Source organism: Gymnogyps californianus, chromosome 6 (assembly GCF_018139145.2).
Source record: "Gymnogyps californianus isolate 813 chromosome 6, ASM1813914v2, whole genome shotgun sequence".
Classification (NCBI taxonomy): domain Eukaryota; kingdom Metazoa; phylum Chordata; class Aves; order Accipitriformes; family Cathartidae; genus Gymnogyps; species Gymnogyps californianus.
Genome location: NC_059476.1, coordinates 36,749,847 through 36,764,647, shown reverse-complemented (window position 1 = coordinate 36,764,647; position 14,801 = coordinate 36,749,847). Strand labels below are relative to the sequence as shown.

General features: G+C 38.0%; 1 protein-coding gene across 1 annotated transcript in view; it reads right to left on the bottom strand.

Annotated features, from left to right (window-relative positions):
• MYPN (myopalladin) overlaps positions 1 to 10,538 on the bottom strand; it is a 51,464-nt gene extending 40,926 nt beyond the window's left edge. The window contains exon 1 of the mRNA XM_050898797.1: positions 9,601 to 10,538. Within this exon, the coding sequence (XP_050754754.1) occupies positions 9,601 to 10,538 (938 nt within the window). The remainder of the gene's footprint in view (positions 1 to 9,600) is intronic.
• Between the last annotated feature and the right edge of the window lie 4,263 nt (positions 10,539 to 14,801).

Below are 14,801 nucleotides of genomic sequence, written 5' to 3'. Positions count from 1 at the left end.
TCCAAGAATATATTGGGCCCTTTAGAGACTTCACACTCTCATCTAAGGTATTCCTAAGTCCCTCAGTGTTCAGAAGGGTTGTTTCAGTAGAAAATGCAGGAATCCAAGCAAAAGTGAAAACAGCACCTGAAAAGACAGCTCCATAGGATGTGTTAATGACAGTAACCATCAGCTCAACCTGAGAACTAGTAGGAGGGGAGAGCAGGCTTGATTGCTATTGCTTGTTAATATGGAAAAGATGGAACAGAAAGAGAAAAAGCAGGTGGGTTTGCAGAACCAATTTCAAATTTAATAAGACAATCTAGGTTTTATAGAGATGGTGTAGTACTACGTATAGGGATCCAGAGTTAAGTGTTTGGGATAATACTCAGAAATACCTGTATTTTTAGATAACTAGCTAAATTTGAAAAGCCAAACTAAGGTGCATTCATCTTCACCGTAACTTTTCTCATAAATATAGATAGATAGAAAACTCCACAAAAATATTTGTATTTTCTGCTTACTGCTGCTTTCTTAACTACGTATGGTTGATTAAGGCGTCTTACGCATGTGTGGGTGGGTGCTGTCATACTGATAACATTTTTTATTCAATTGATTTTTTAAAATAAATAATTGTTTCATCCATCTTTATATGGTAACTTGGTAAAAGTACCTGCTAGCTTTTGAGTACATACAAATGCTATCAAAGCAATGGCAAATGTGTTTACTATTATATGTTGCAGCAAGTAAGAGTAGTTGTGGAAAGGAACAGGATAGGTTTCTGAGTAATAAATTGTAATAATTCGTATTTCCTGGCTCATACTGTAAGGTACTTTGATACCTTTCTGTCTCAGATAATTTAGGAAAACGTTAATAAATAAATTTGTTTAACCATTCAATTGTATTCACCTCTTGGAAGCACAGCTTTTTACAACAGTTTGTGCTACAAATTGAGCATAAAGAAAACCCCAAATTAATACCTTGGGAAAAAAAAAACCTGTAAGACAGCCCATACCAATGGAAAACGAGAATTTAATAAAAGTATAGTGTAGAATTGAAAAAGGAACCTCAAAGGGACTATGAGGTATGAAGGAGTACAGATCTGGAACTTAAATGCCGATTACATAGCTAAGAAGTAAACCATGCACTATTTGTGCACCATCAGTCCTAGCCGTCCAACGTGGCTTTCTTAAAGTAGACAGGGTATTTCCCAGTCCACTTGGAGTTGCCCATTAGTGTAATCTGTAGCTGTACAGTCAACTGGCTTGAATGTACAGCTTGGAAAGTGTACAGGTCTGCCTGTTACAGAGGGAAGCTCCTGCACTGTAGAATGAATCATACTGCTTAACACAATTTCCCCTTTCAGAAAGGCAAACTTTTGTAGCTAGAGAGCTAGAACTTAAAAGTCTTGGTTCATGTCTACATCTGCTTGCTTATCCTCTTTTACAAGCCTCCATTGTAACAAGAATTGAAAATGGGTCTAAGAAAATTACTTTTATGAATTTAACATTTCCGATTGCAATGGACAGTCACGTAGTAAATATCGTCATGTTAAAAGAGGATGCCCGTAGGGTGTAAAATGTCCCAGCTCTCTTCCCTGACATTTCACAGCTGAAGTACAGCTTTGCTTCACTAAAATACATCCACATCCTTCTTGCAGGGTTTTACCAATGAGGAACTGGCACTGCTTTATGCAGAGAACTTCAACCAAAGTTACTCATTTGTCTTCCATTTGAGCTTTAGGGCTCTGATGGACAAGCTCTTGCAGATCTGGCAGCAGCCCTTTAAAATGTTAAAATCCTGATGCTGACTTATTTGCTGGAGGTTTCTCGCTCTGAAGCAAGGATGGCAGGTTCAAGTGTGTTCCCAGGCCCAGCTGCCCCAGTTCTAGCCTAATGAAAACGGGTTTGCACCAGGACACTAGGCATGTGGATCTAGGATAACTGAACCATACAAATTCTCCTATATATCACTTTTGGTAAATGTTAATAACCATAAAAGAAGGGACTGGGCAGTTAGGAGGCTACAGCTGCATCTTAAATTGCACAGGTGTTTGCTTGAACCCAGCGTGAGCCACAACATTAAGGGAGTATTCCTCTGTCCCTTTGAAGTTCGACATAGGTCATCTACTGGGTTTTCTACCACTCTGGTGGGCAAAATGAGATGCTCTGAGGTACTTTCTGTCAGTGGACAGTCTGCCTAGGACAACACTTTACTCCAGGATAGCTTTCAGCAGCCATTCATGCTACTTCTCAAACCTCAATGGAACTTGTTTAAGGTGCTTCACCATATGGTTGCAAACAGTGTTCTGGATATTAACCCATACAATGTGCAGCACCTTTGGAAATTTAAGAGGCAGCTGTCATCGTACAAAAGGGAATAATACAGCACATATCCTAGGATGCCAGGTGAGCTAGCACATGTAAAAAGATAAAAAAGAACTTACTGGGTGTTCTGGCTCAGACTACAAGTCCACCTAACCCATCATGCTGTCTTGACAGTGGCCAAAAGCAGACACTTACAGAAGAGTATAAGAACAGAGTGAATATATACATATGCATGTATGTATATTTATATATTTCTCTGGAGTATCTAACCATTCTTTTTATCCTTTTTATCTTTTTATCTTTATCTTTTATCTACCATTCTCTTTATCTTTTTTAGAAGGTGTGAAGCAGCACTTAAAAATCATTTTTAAAAGGTGAAATCACTGGTCTTAAAATTATTATTTATAAACTACCTCTCTTTTAAAGGATTTCACTATCACAGTACCATTACCATTATTTTCTAGTAGATCAGATTGTATGGTTCTTCACTAACATTTAGTTTGCAAATCCTGCTTTTTATTTGTGTCATCTTTATTTTGAAAGAATTGGTTTACTCTTCCATTCAGAATACATTTCCTTTAAAAATAATGACCGTTCTAGCTTCTTCTGATTGAGCTATAGTGTTCCTATTCCATCATAGTCCAGTCAGGAACCTTCAGATCCTCTAATACAAACCTCTTCAAACAGAAGGAACAACTACATCTATTTTAGACTTTACCCATAATGACTTGCCCAAATCTGGTCTTTTCCCCACTAATAATTAGATACAGTGGGATTTTTTTGACAGGCTCCCCAGAAGTGCGTATCACATTTGCTTTTCTGTTCAGTGATGTCCTTATAAACATGTAGATGCAGACACCATAGCTAGTAGTGGGGTCCTTGATATCCAGAACACAAACATGTAGTGCCTGGGATAAAGGAACAACTCTACCACGAGTAAGTAGAGGCAATGTTTAGCAGTCCCAAGGGAGAAGTACGGTAAGGTGCATTACAGGATTGATTGAAAAGGTCCTTTGAAATTGATTAGTGCCATTTTTAAGTTCCAGACCAGGAAATTATACAGGATTCTTGTGATCCCAAGGGGGGAATTTTTTTTATTCTATGTACAGTATGGTTTATTCTTCTGTTGCTTTCAAGATTTGCAATTGGTGATAATTGACAGTGGTCACATTTTCAAGAGAGAAGACCTAAGGTTCATGCACAGTTGTATGACTACAAGCACAAACTGGGTATATGAATGTACAAGTCGCCTTTTAGGTGTGTAATTCATGTAGGCAACTGTGTACTTCGGGAGGTGAGTCATGGCACTTACTCATGTCTTTTTATATACCTACCTCATGCCTCTTCCTTATAATGTAGCCTTGTTTTGGCATGTTAGCTTTAGCAGATATGAAAAACTATTAAAGAGAATACCCATGTTCTAGAATTTGATCTCATTTTCAGCAGCATCTTTTCAGAACATTAAAATAACTTACACAGTACAGTGATATTATGTTTTTGTGTCCACTCAAATGTGGCTTCTCACTCAAGTGACACATAAAGCAAAACACATTACACAAAATGCTCCGATATAATCACTACTAAGATATAAGAACCCTTTGTGTTACTATTGATCAGCTTTTCCAATTAACCTGTTGTGTTTGTGTAGAGATAAGTCTGTACTGCATGCCTTTGTGAGGCATAATTCTAATTTCCTATAGGCAAATTTAAAAGCACCATGTAAGCTGTTTCTTCCAGTTATTTTAGTAGTATGTGAGTAGTATATTCCTTTAGTAGACTCAAACAGACAGTGAAGCAGGATTGAGTTAATTATTTTCTTTGCAGTTATTTTTTCCTTTGACTAGTCCAAAATTTGCAACATAAGTGATTTAAAACTTCAGGAATAAAATTCTGTTTCAAACCTGTGTTTAGCTCTCATATGCAGTGTGGTTTTTAGTCACTATTTTAACCATAATGTTGAAGTATTTTGAGATTAAGCCGAGAAAAAGAGCATGCTACATGTATATTATCTCTTTACAATGCTCATAAATGAAAAACAAGTCTCTCTTGTGAAATTAAGCTGTATGTGAATCTTTGGTATGGCCATATCTACTCCTTGCTTATTAACATTTTATTTTATTCTTACCATCAAAACGTTGTACGTGGTAGCAATGAAATGTCAGTTCCAAGGGGAGTTCTGACATTGAGATACGTGGCATGACTGAAGTAGCAATACTCTCTGTCACTGACATTTCATTCCTGCCATGAATTGTAATGATAGCTTCATCGTACAAGGCAGGTTCACATTAAGCACAAGCAGTGTCATCTGCTGTGCCAAATTCATCCTAGGTCTTAATCCATTGACTTGACTGGAGTTGCATGTAAGAGAAGTTTGGCTCTCTAGACTTTGAGCACTAAAACAGGTAAATGTTTTCATTTGGCAGCCAGGAAGAAAAAATCTTAATCAATCTTATGTGGCTTCAGAGTCTCTAAAAATCTGTGAGTAGTTGCAGATCTAGTCTCCTTAAACAAAGCAGCACTAAAATGTACTTTTTAAGCTTTGTATGCCTATGTTAAAGAATGTTTTCATGGAAACCTTATGACATACAGCCTGTTTTTAGAACATCAAATCCTCATGACACTTCCAGGATAGCTGTGTATGCCAAACCATGCAATGTGATTCATAAGTAAAATTAACCTAGGAGTGATGTGCCAAACAGTTTGGAAAAATGTAGGCACCTCTGAACTTGAGGGAATAAGGAGTGTTCTCCTCACAGAGAGGAGTGAATGTCACACCTATCATTACTGATACAGGAACAGAGCTGTAGAAGGAAGCATGAGAAGGAGGTCATCAAAACCTTTAACACTTTGGAAATATGCTACACATGTCTCTTAAATGCTTATTTCTAACCTGCAGTATAGTCAGAGTAAAGTAATCAATCAATAATTGTAGTAGTGCTCTTTAATTGCGAGCTAATGCTTGAGCTAGCTAGAGGCCCATATACTATAGTATCAATCTTTGTTCGTCTCTTCTATGACACTGCATTCAGCTGATGATACTGAAAAATGGGTAGTGTTTCATTGAAACTTCTTTCTAGATTGGTAAGCTTAACAAGCTTCCTGTAACGCAGGTTTGTTACATTAAGGCTGAGTTATCTCAAAAAGCAGTTGAACAGGTCTATCTCTATTCAGCCAAGCAGAATTTAGCTTTCCATATACTGATATTTCAAATCAGTTCCCAGTTTCTTCTCTTGCTCCACCATCCAATTTTCTGTCCCTCAGTGAGCCCTTGTATACGCCAGATAGTTACCTACCAAGCCTGTAAATTATACTGCTTTATCATTGCCAGTGATATTTTGACCCTGATCCATCATGAATGTCATTTACACCATTTTTTACATCATCAATTTTGTTTTGTACTATCTTGCTTTCAAATGTGGTATCTGTCCATCATATTTTCCAGTCCTTTCCATTCCTGTGATCGGCTTCTTTCTAAATCTCCTGTCTCTAATTTCTCTCTTATAATCCCCATTACATCAGTTTAACCATCTGGTTGCTCCTAGTGTTGACTGAGAAACTACATTACAGAGCTTGCTGAATCTTGTTCTTGTTTCACAATGCTCTGGGTTCCCACAGTACCACTTCTACATTGTGAGTGTATATATTATAAGCATTATAAGTAACTTGGGATTCCTTTCTGTGGTTAGGAAGTTCATTTTAAGTCAAAGGACACAGGCAAGCATGCATTAGCACACGTGTGTCCAAAGGATGCTTGTTTACGGAGCTTGGTCATTCAGCTAAGTTGAAGGAAGAAGAAATTATGCCTTAAAGCCAGTCAGCATTAAGCTTTCTTTCGTCAGTTGCCACCTTGCCAGTTAGTCCTTTTCTGGGACTACTGATTTTTGTATCTCTCTTGCTTACCTATTACAATCCTTCTCTCCTGCTCCAGCTCCACAGATTCTGAACTAATTCACCACAAACCTTGGAAAACTGTTACCCTCAAAGCAAGACGGTTGCCAGTTCTGAGCCCAGTTCTGGACACAGTTCCACAACTATGGCCAACAAGATGGTTCCTCCACTATTTTGGAAGCTTTGCACAGCAGATCAAAGACAAGCACTATTTTTAGTGAAAAAACCCTGCATTCTCATGGTCCCCATGGTTAATGAAACACATACCCCAAAGTACATTATATTTTCTGGTTTCCTCGTGCTGTAGAAGTGACTAAAAAGGCCACAGTCACTGGAAGCACATGAATATTTATCACTCAGGCAAGTTAATTTTATTACACCCTTTCTTAGTGTTACTCCTACACATTGGTGGAGTTGAAAGAATCTTGGATGAACAGGGCAAAAGTTTTGTTAACAAACAATTATGATCAGGAAACACTGTTCAAGCAGCTAACATTCCCAGCTTTCTCCTTAATACAGCACGTACATACACACATGCAAAAACACAAGGAGAGAGAGTTCAAACTTACCCCCTTGTGATTTATCTTTTATTTGTTAGTTTAAATTGTGAAACTGAAAGCTGAGCCTGATCTTTTTCTTGAGCTTGACTGCTTGGGACTGATTTTCCCTATGGGACTTCTTTCTCCCTGTCCCTACTTCCCTTGGTCTTGGGGCATGAGTTCTGGGCTTCCGTGTTAGCTCCTCTAAGACCCTGATCTGGCTACAAGCATGAGTCAGAAAATTCTGATGGATGCTTATTCTATAAAAGCGTAACAGCTCCTGTATTGACTGTCATTAACATAAGTAGCTTATTTTATTATTTAAAATAAACAAAATCAAATGTTGAAATAGAAATTTCAATGGAAAAGCTTCAGTTTTGTTGGGACAAAAATAGATCCAAGTTACAAAGGTACCCGTCATCCAATTCTGTGGAATCAAGCGGTCCCTGAATTAGGTGCATAGGCATCCTGGCCATCCCTGGATACTCCATGGGATGAGTCATTGTTCCTGGGTTCTCTGATCTGCCCTTGTGAGGCTTCAGTGACTTTATAGTGTCAGCTTCTAATTCAGATAGTTGTTAAACGCCTAAACTTAGATGGCATGAACACCTTGTCAGTTTTGACATTGCCACGTCAGTGGCATGGGCATGATGTGCTGCTATAAGGATGGTGTTGTGGCCTTCTGGAGAAATACATAAAATTAACATTGTGCGCCAGAGTATATGTCTATAAACAAGCAATTCAGTGTTCAACTTTTCTGAATGCAAAGAAAGCCAGAATGAGTTTGTGTACAGGTCTATATACATAAGAGAAGATTATTTCAGTTGTTTTCTTTGTATTATAAACTATGAATGATGAGAGAAAAAAAAAAATTCTCATGTCCAGGGATCCTACTGATATTTTTAATATCAAAAAGATTTATCAAGGCAAGTGCCTGGAGAAATAAGTCTCAAAGTCTTTAGGAGCAGGAGAAATCTTCAGAGAGTGTTGCTAATATCTAGGGGATGATGATATTTCCTATCTGTTTTCTGTCAAAACCCCCAAATTTCTGGCACGGTTTTCTCTTTTAATCAGACTCCTCTATGAATTTAAGGGCTGAACACAATACAACATTTATAATGGCATAAAATCCAGCAAGGGAATGCCTCAAAATGGTTAATTAAAGCAGTGAGTTTAGACATGAAGCATAGGAGAAAGCATATTCTTCCCAAACAAGGTATTTCCCCCGGCTTTAGAACAGATTCCTCTTCTATAGACAAATCATTTAGTCCTTTGGAAGTTCACATTCCTGTCACGGACAAGAGACCCTGCGTGGCACCACGGGTCACATTAGGGACTGAGAACCTACATGTTACTACTGAAGGCACTAGTGGGGCAAAATGGTCTGGCAGTCACAGTTCAGGGATTCTATGAACTGGGTGACTTCTTGTCTTCATGACAAGGCTGTCCATAACAAGAGGATTCATTTGTAGATCCTTGTTCCGATGTACTTAATAGTGTGTCGTAAAAGCTTCTTCCTTCTGAAAAATTAGCAGCTGGTGTGCCAGAAATCCAAGGGAGCAGAAGGCAAAGATTCTTTACCACAAAAATCTTTGGAGCTTCCGTCTTTGGACGTTGAGATAGTTTTCATTTGATGATTGTCCCTATTAGTTCAGTGAGAAAGACGATAAAAGGTGTTGACTGCAGTAGAATTGGTAGTAGTGCTGTACTCAGCGTTGTCAAAGTATATAAGGAAGACAGTGAGCTGACAATTGGAAAAAGTGGACCATCTGTGAAGCTGAGTCCTTTAATTAGATGCTGAAGATGCAAATAGTTCTTTTCAATATTTAGAAAAGCAACACAGATTTCTAAAATGCCTATAAAAGGATAGGCAACTGTCTAGACTAAGAGTATCTATTTATGATACTATATTAGGATGCAAATATGTATGGTACGTCTCTAAAAGATGGATAGTTTTCCTTTCTATTGGATTGGTACAGTCCCAGCAAAGGAAATATAATTCCACCCCTGTAAGTGAGAGGTAAATTTGACTAATGAGCTCTATACAAACAAATTTAGATTTCAAAATGCTGATGAGATCTAAGAATTTTCAAGATAAATTTAAAAGCTACAATAATCTGTTTCTCATTCCACTGATGTCATCGATGAATAAAGTGTAGCTTTTTCACATTTCCTTTCATCTCCAGTGATCTTTGCAAATGTTACTTGTTTAACTTTCAAAATCCTCATAGATACAGGTGAAAACTGAAGCATCAGAATTAGCAGGCTAGTCACACAACATGAATAAGTATCAATTCATAAGGGTGTCTTATACTTGATAAAACAGAAGTGTTTTTTCTAAGGTTACAGCAGAATCATTGTCAGAATCTGAATTAGAACTGAGCTGCTCCTGGTTATTTGTATAATAACTTAAATGAACTCCTTTCCTCTCTGTTCATGTATGGATGTTTTTGGTTTATAGGATCCCATGTTCACTCATCTCAAATACCTTCAGACATCAGTATGAGGTATCACGGCCATTGGTGGGTTTAGCCGGTTTACGCAGTCAATCTTTATTTCCATAAAGATAGCTAACATTTCTCACTAAGGAGTTAGCACTTGCTTTTAATTATGGAAGTACAGTATTTAAAAACAGTTCTCTAAAATTCAAAGAAAGTAATGTGTCCCAAATTATGTTGGCTTAAAATATAAGCAACCTTTTGCATGATTTAAAGAAGGCAATTTTTTTCCTTAATCGATTTTAATAACCAAGATCAAGAGACTTCTGCTACAGATTACTGAAACATATGCATCAAAATATCTGGAAAGAGTAAGGCATACACCTACAGTTACAGAAATACAAAATGACAAGTGCAGAATATGTTTACCTGACTTCAGGTGCTGGGATTCCTACCACAATGCAGTCCAATTGCACTCTGGTTCCTTCAGGAACTTCCCTGCTCTTCAATTTTTGAGTAAAGCGTGGTGGTTGTCCAATAGGCTCATCAGAATATACAGATGCAGATTCTGACTCTGGTTTTAGCTCTGCACTTGTTAATTGATTGATAGATTCCAAGTTTGCCGCCTGTTGATCGTCTGTTTGTTCAAATGTTTCCTCTGCTTTGTTTTCCAAGTCTTGAGGTACTGGAATGGAAAGCCTTTCTCTGTTTTCTGATGTGCTAGATAGGCTAGAGCTACCTTTTTGAGCAGGCTTATTCTTAGAATCAATTTTGCTCCTGTAGCTTTTGCATGTTCGGGGTCTTATTCTTTCAGAGTTGTGAGCTTTGAAAAGTGACGAGAGCTCCTCAATAAAATCTGCCGCCTTGTTTAGGAATTCCTTTTTTGATTCTGATTCAGAAGGGAGGTGTTGTTTCTTTAGATCTTGAGAGCTCCCTTTGGAGCCCTTTGTATTTTTGACATGGTCCTGACAAAAGTTTGAGTGCAGGCCATTGTCTGATGTTTTCAAAGCTGTAGACTGGGCCATTTGTTTGTGTTTTCCTGTGTTTTTCAGCTGATCTGAGGGATGCTGTGAATGTGCCTGAAGCTCATCCTGTTTCGTTTCCAGTGGATTCTGATCAATAGCTTGTCTTGCCAGGTTTACACTTTCATCTAGCTCTTCTTGGCTTAAAAAGGCAGAGAGATCTGGAAGGTCATCTTGGGCAGCTACCTCATCTGAATCACCAGAAGTGTTGCCATAATGGAAATTATGAGAAGCTGGTTCTGATCTGCTTCTTTCACTCTTCCCTTGATGCTTAGTTTCAGCTAAATAACTTTCTCTCAGAAGTTGAGATATTGAAGTTGAGGATTCTAAACTGTCGTCTTGCATGCTGCCAACAAAAAGGACAAATAGGACCACACCTTATCAATAGCAAATTTTTTGATTACGCACAATTACAGGCTTCTGAAAAGCAGAACACAACATTTTCAAAGTGCATCTGTGTGCTGAATATTAACTTGTAAGTATGGCCTTGTTTTAAAGGCGTGCTTCTGTACATACTGCTGGATACTATTGCCTTTACCCAGTAAAATTAATCTTTTATCGCTTTCTACTGTTGGTAGCCTCACATAGCTAAAGCAGCTGCAAGTGTGGTAATTTATACTTTGTTCCAGGCAAAACTTCAACTACAGAGCTATTAACTGAGTTTCAATGTCATATCTTTATCATTGCTGATGTATGTTTCTTAGCTAAGAAACAACCTCATCAGAGAGATTAAATGCTGGGTATTTCAAGGACTGGAAGTTGTGAGAGAATAACAGTACTTTTAAATTAAGTAAATTTAACTTGAAAGACACTGAAGTAGTAAGTCAATGAACCCTCAAAAGCATTTGAGGGATGAGAGGAGGAAGGAGAAGGGGAGAGAAGAACAAAAATATTCTATAATGACAATTTTTCATTTAAAATTCTTAAAAATATTGCATTATAGGAAGCAATAATGGTGCTAAATGTTCTATACCTTCCTAAATTAAGCATTACTTCTAATAATCTATTTAAAGTAAGTAGAGAATTATGTCATTATTTGATACAAACATCATTTGTACTACAGGCCTTTCAAAATCATTATCTTAGGTCATCTTGATTCTGAGAAAATGTACCACAGATGAGAAGCCAGTATCAGAAAGCCCATAGTTAACCTGCATGCCTGATAAGCAAAGCTTAAGTATTCCTTTTGATACTTATGTACTTCTGCATAATATTCTCCCTTTTATTTACTCAAGAGCCATTATGAATGTAGAGGGATTCAGACATCCTATTAACACGTTCATCTTAAGGTGGCTTAAATATGATGACAAATAAAACAAATACTCGTCACAAACTTTCAGAGAGCTGATACCTCACAGATACTGAAACAAGTGCATGACTATTTACTGGACCTGTCTCTCAGAATATGCAGTGCACAGTATCTGTCTCCTCCTTCATTTATGGCCTGGCAAGTCTTGCTGTGATGGTTTCAAATATTCCTACCCCAAGGTGTCTGATTTGTTGCACTGCAGAAGGTTCTGTTCCTGTCGTGGCATCAAGAGAAAGGAACATGCATGCCCTTGCCTCAGCCATTTCCATTCATAGCCTTATGTAACAGCTTCAGTTGCCAGAGAAAGAGAAGGAAAGTGAAAAAGGTATCTCTGCTGTGAAGGGCTTTCTGCTCTGCTAGTGGGGCAGTTGTCCCTGGAAAAGGGCTAGTAAAAAGCAAATGAGGTGGTAATATCTCGTACTGCTGCAGTATTTCTTCCTGGAATGTGAGTGACAGCCCTTCTTCCTTATTTACAAAAAGGAAAGCTTCAATTTAAACTGTTTATATTCTTCTTCAATGAATGAACATAAAGCTGTCATATTCTGATGTGCATTTTGAGACCTTAATCCCTCTGCCTGAGGCACAATTTGTTATATTGAAATTCTTTTTCTTACGTAAATATTTGGCATTTTAGATTTATTTATATTATTTAGATTTATTTTATTTTAGTAATATGAAACAAGCAAAATCAGTAAGACAACAAAGGCACCCAACCAAAATATTGGGAAGTTTGTGCCTGTATGAAAAATGACAAATAAAATACCATATAAATTATATGCTTCTAAGCACCCAGTCTAGTCTCTGCAACTGAGCCAGGGTCTGCAATACTAATTGAACACTTGGCGTTAAATTATCTGGCACAGTGTTTCTTACGTGGCACATAGGAGAACATTGATTTGGGAAGCCCACATGAGATAATGTTGTAAGCTGTTTCATGACTGGACAGAGTATGTAATTTAACCTCTTAAGAGAACAAAGAGGTCTCCGTGAGGCTTAAAGTTCCCGCTCTATGGATACTACTTTTGCTTGCTCAGCTTTTATTTCTTAAACAGCTGTGCAACCTTCCTGAAGCTGAATGTGTTCGAGGGGTTATATTATCTTGTTTATGTGCTGATAGCATACTACGTGCTGTAAAGGTCACAGCTAAAGCTACAGTTTCAGCTCTGAAGAGTTTAAATACATTCTAACATAAGGAGTGTACGGACTGGAAGACAAACCTCACACATGAATGAACTGCCAACCTAGAATATAGCTGTACACAGGCCAAGTTTGCTTTAGACCTCCTCCCCATGTGCCACCTTGTATCTACTCAAAAACAGAAGGGAAGAAGCAGAGCCACAGCCCGCTTTTTTCTCTGGACCGTGCAGCTGGCTTAGCCTGCAAAAAGAGAGCAGTGTGTGCTTTTAGTGGGATGTCGTAGAAGGTACAGTCTCTCAGAATATCTCTGGAGGGATGCAGCTCCACGCTAACCTCTCTACATGTGGCTATGGCTAAATTATAACATTCAGCGGTATGTATCTTTGTGTAGCTTTAGGTGCCACAGCGGAAGGCTGTATTTTACATGATTGGAGAAGTATGTATTTTACATGGTTGCAAAATTTAGCTTGCAGCATTTCTTGGCCACTCTTTCTGAAACATTTCAGAATGGCACATCTTCATTTCATCTCAATGTCTGTAAAGGTCATCAGAACTGAAAACAGACGATGCAGGTCTTTAGAGAACACTGGACACTCTAAGGAGGAGATGCAAGTAGGGAAATAATACTATGTGATCAAAACCTGCCGAAGTCAAATGAAGTTAAAGAACTCCTGCAATAATTTTGTTGAGAGGGTATATGAAAGTCACCTGACCGTGACTATTCAGGGTTTCATTTTCCTCTGTTGTACAGATATTGCTTGATTTTTTCATTTAAGTGCTATGTCTATTACAGCAAAGGTTGTTAATCACAGTGCAGCTTTTCTGCAGATAACCATAGTAAAGCAACTGTTTGTTCGGTATGGTTATTTGAGACTTTGTTCTGGGTCTTGCATATCTTCTGTTCATCTTTTGAACAAAGCGTTGGAACATGAAAGAAATTATTTCTGCTAATGTGAGAAATAATTTCTGCTAATTCCCTTAAGGAGTATTACTGCAATATGAGGAGATCCTCTAAAAGAAGATGTGTTTGGATTGGCAAAATAGCTTTATAATTCTAGTTTGCCAAAAAGTATAGTGAGGAAGCCACTGTCTGATAGCAAAAGGAGGAAAATTACATGCAAATTACTGCAACAAAACCAGGGGTGCCTATACCTGGTGAAAATATAAAATGATAGAAGAAATTAAAGTAGTCAGATCAAAACTTCCTTGTACTGATGATTCATTTTGCCTAGCTGTAATGCAGTTGTATAAGGCATCTTCCATTCAGATGACCAGGCTAGACAGCACAGCCATACATAGAAGAGCAAAACCCACTTGTCTGTCACAGTCCTGAATGAACATATAGGAAGCAAATGGACAAATTGCTGGTTCAACCCTGTCTCTGCCCCTCTGAGGGCAGTTGAGCAGATGTGAATGGGAGAAAACAAACAGTTCCCCAGCAAAGGAGCTGGAACAACTTCCTTCCTTCTGCCCATCAGAGCAGAAGAGGTAGAAGAGAGCAGAGTGCTCCTTCTGGGGTTGGGAAGCAAGATATTGATGAGAATGAATCTGATGCCAAATTCTTAATCCTTAGAGAGCCATCACTTTTCTTTAGAGCTCACCCAGGGTCAGAATATTATATCTAACTCTTCTCTATTTTCAGCTTGTGTAGAAGATAACTTTTTATTCTATTTTTAGTAAGGAAGAAGTTGGGTACTAGTCAAATGAAGCACTTTCAGGCAGTGCTTGGCTACTGAAGTTTTAAGATATTTTGAATTTTGTGATATTTCTAATTAAATGGAAAACATTGAGTTTCAGCAAATGTTGCTGTGAGGCTACCAGACAATCCAGTTACAATTATTAATTATGCCTTGCTTATGCCTTGAGAGATGTCTAGTTTCTTTTTTTTTTTCTACAAGGAGTTCTACTCTCCAAGGACTACAGAGTGCTGATGATTGAGGGAAGCACTTGGTAGGCTGAGCCATTCAGATTTCACAGTCAGGGGACAACAGCTTTTGTTCAGATGAGACGAAGCATACAGCCTGACAGGGTCTCTGGGCTAGATAGCAATAAGGCTGAATTCAATATATTTTCTAAAATATCTATTAAACCATCTTTCTAGTGAGCAAAAAGATATCACCAGAGGAACTGGTAATCAAACTGAGTAATCAACTGGTAATCAA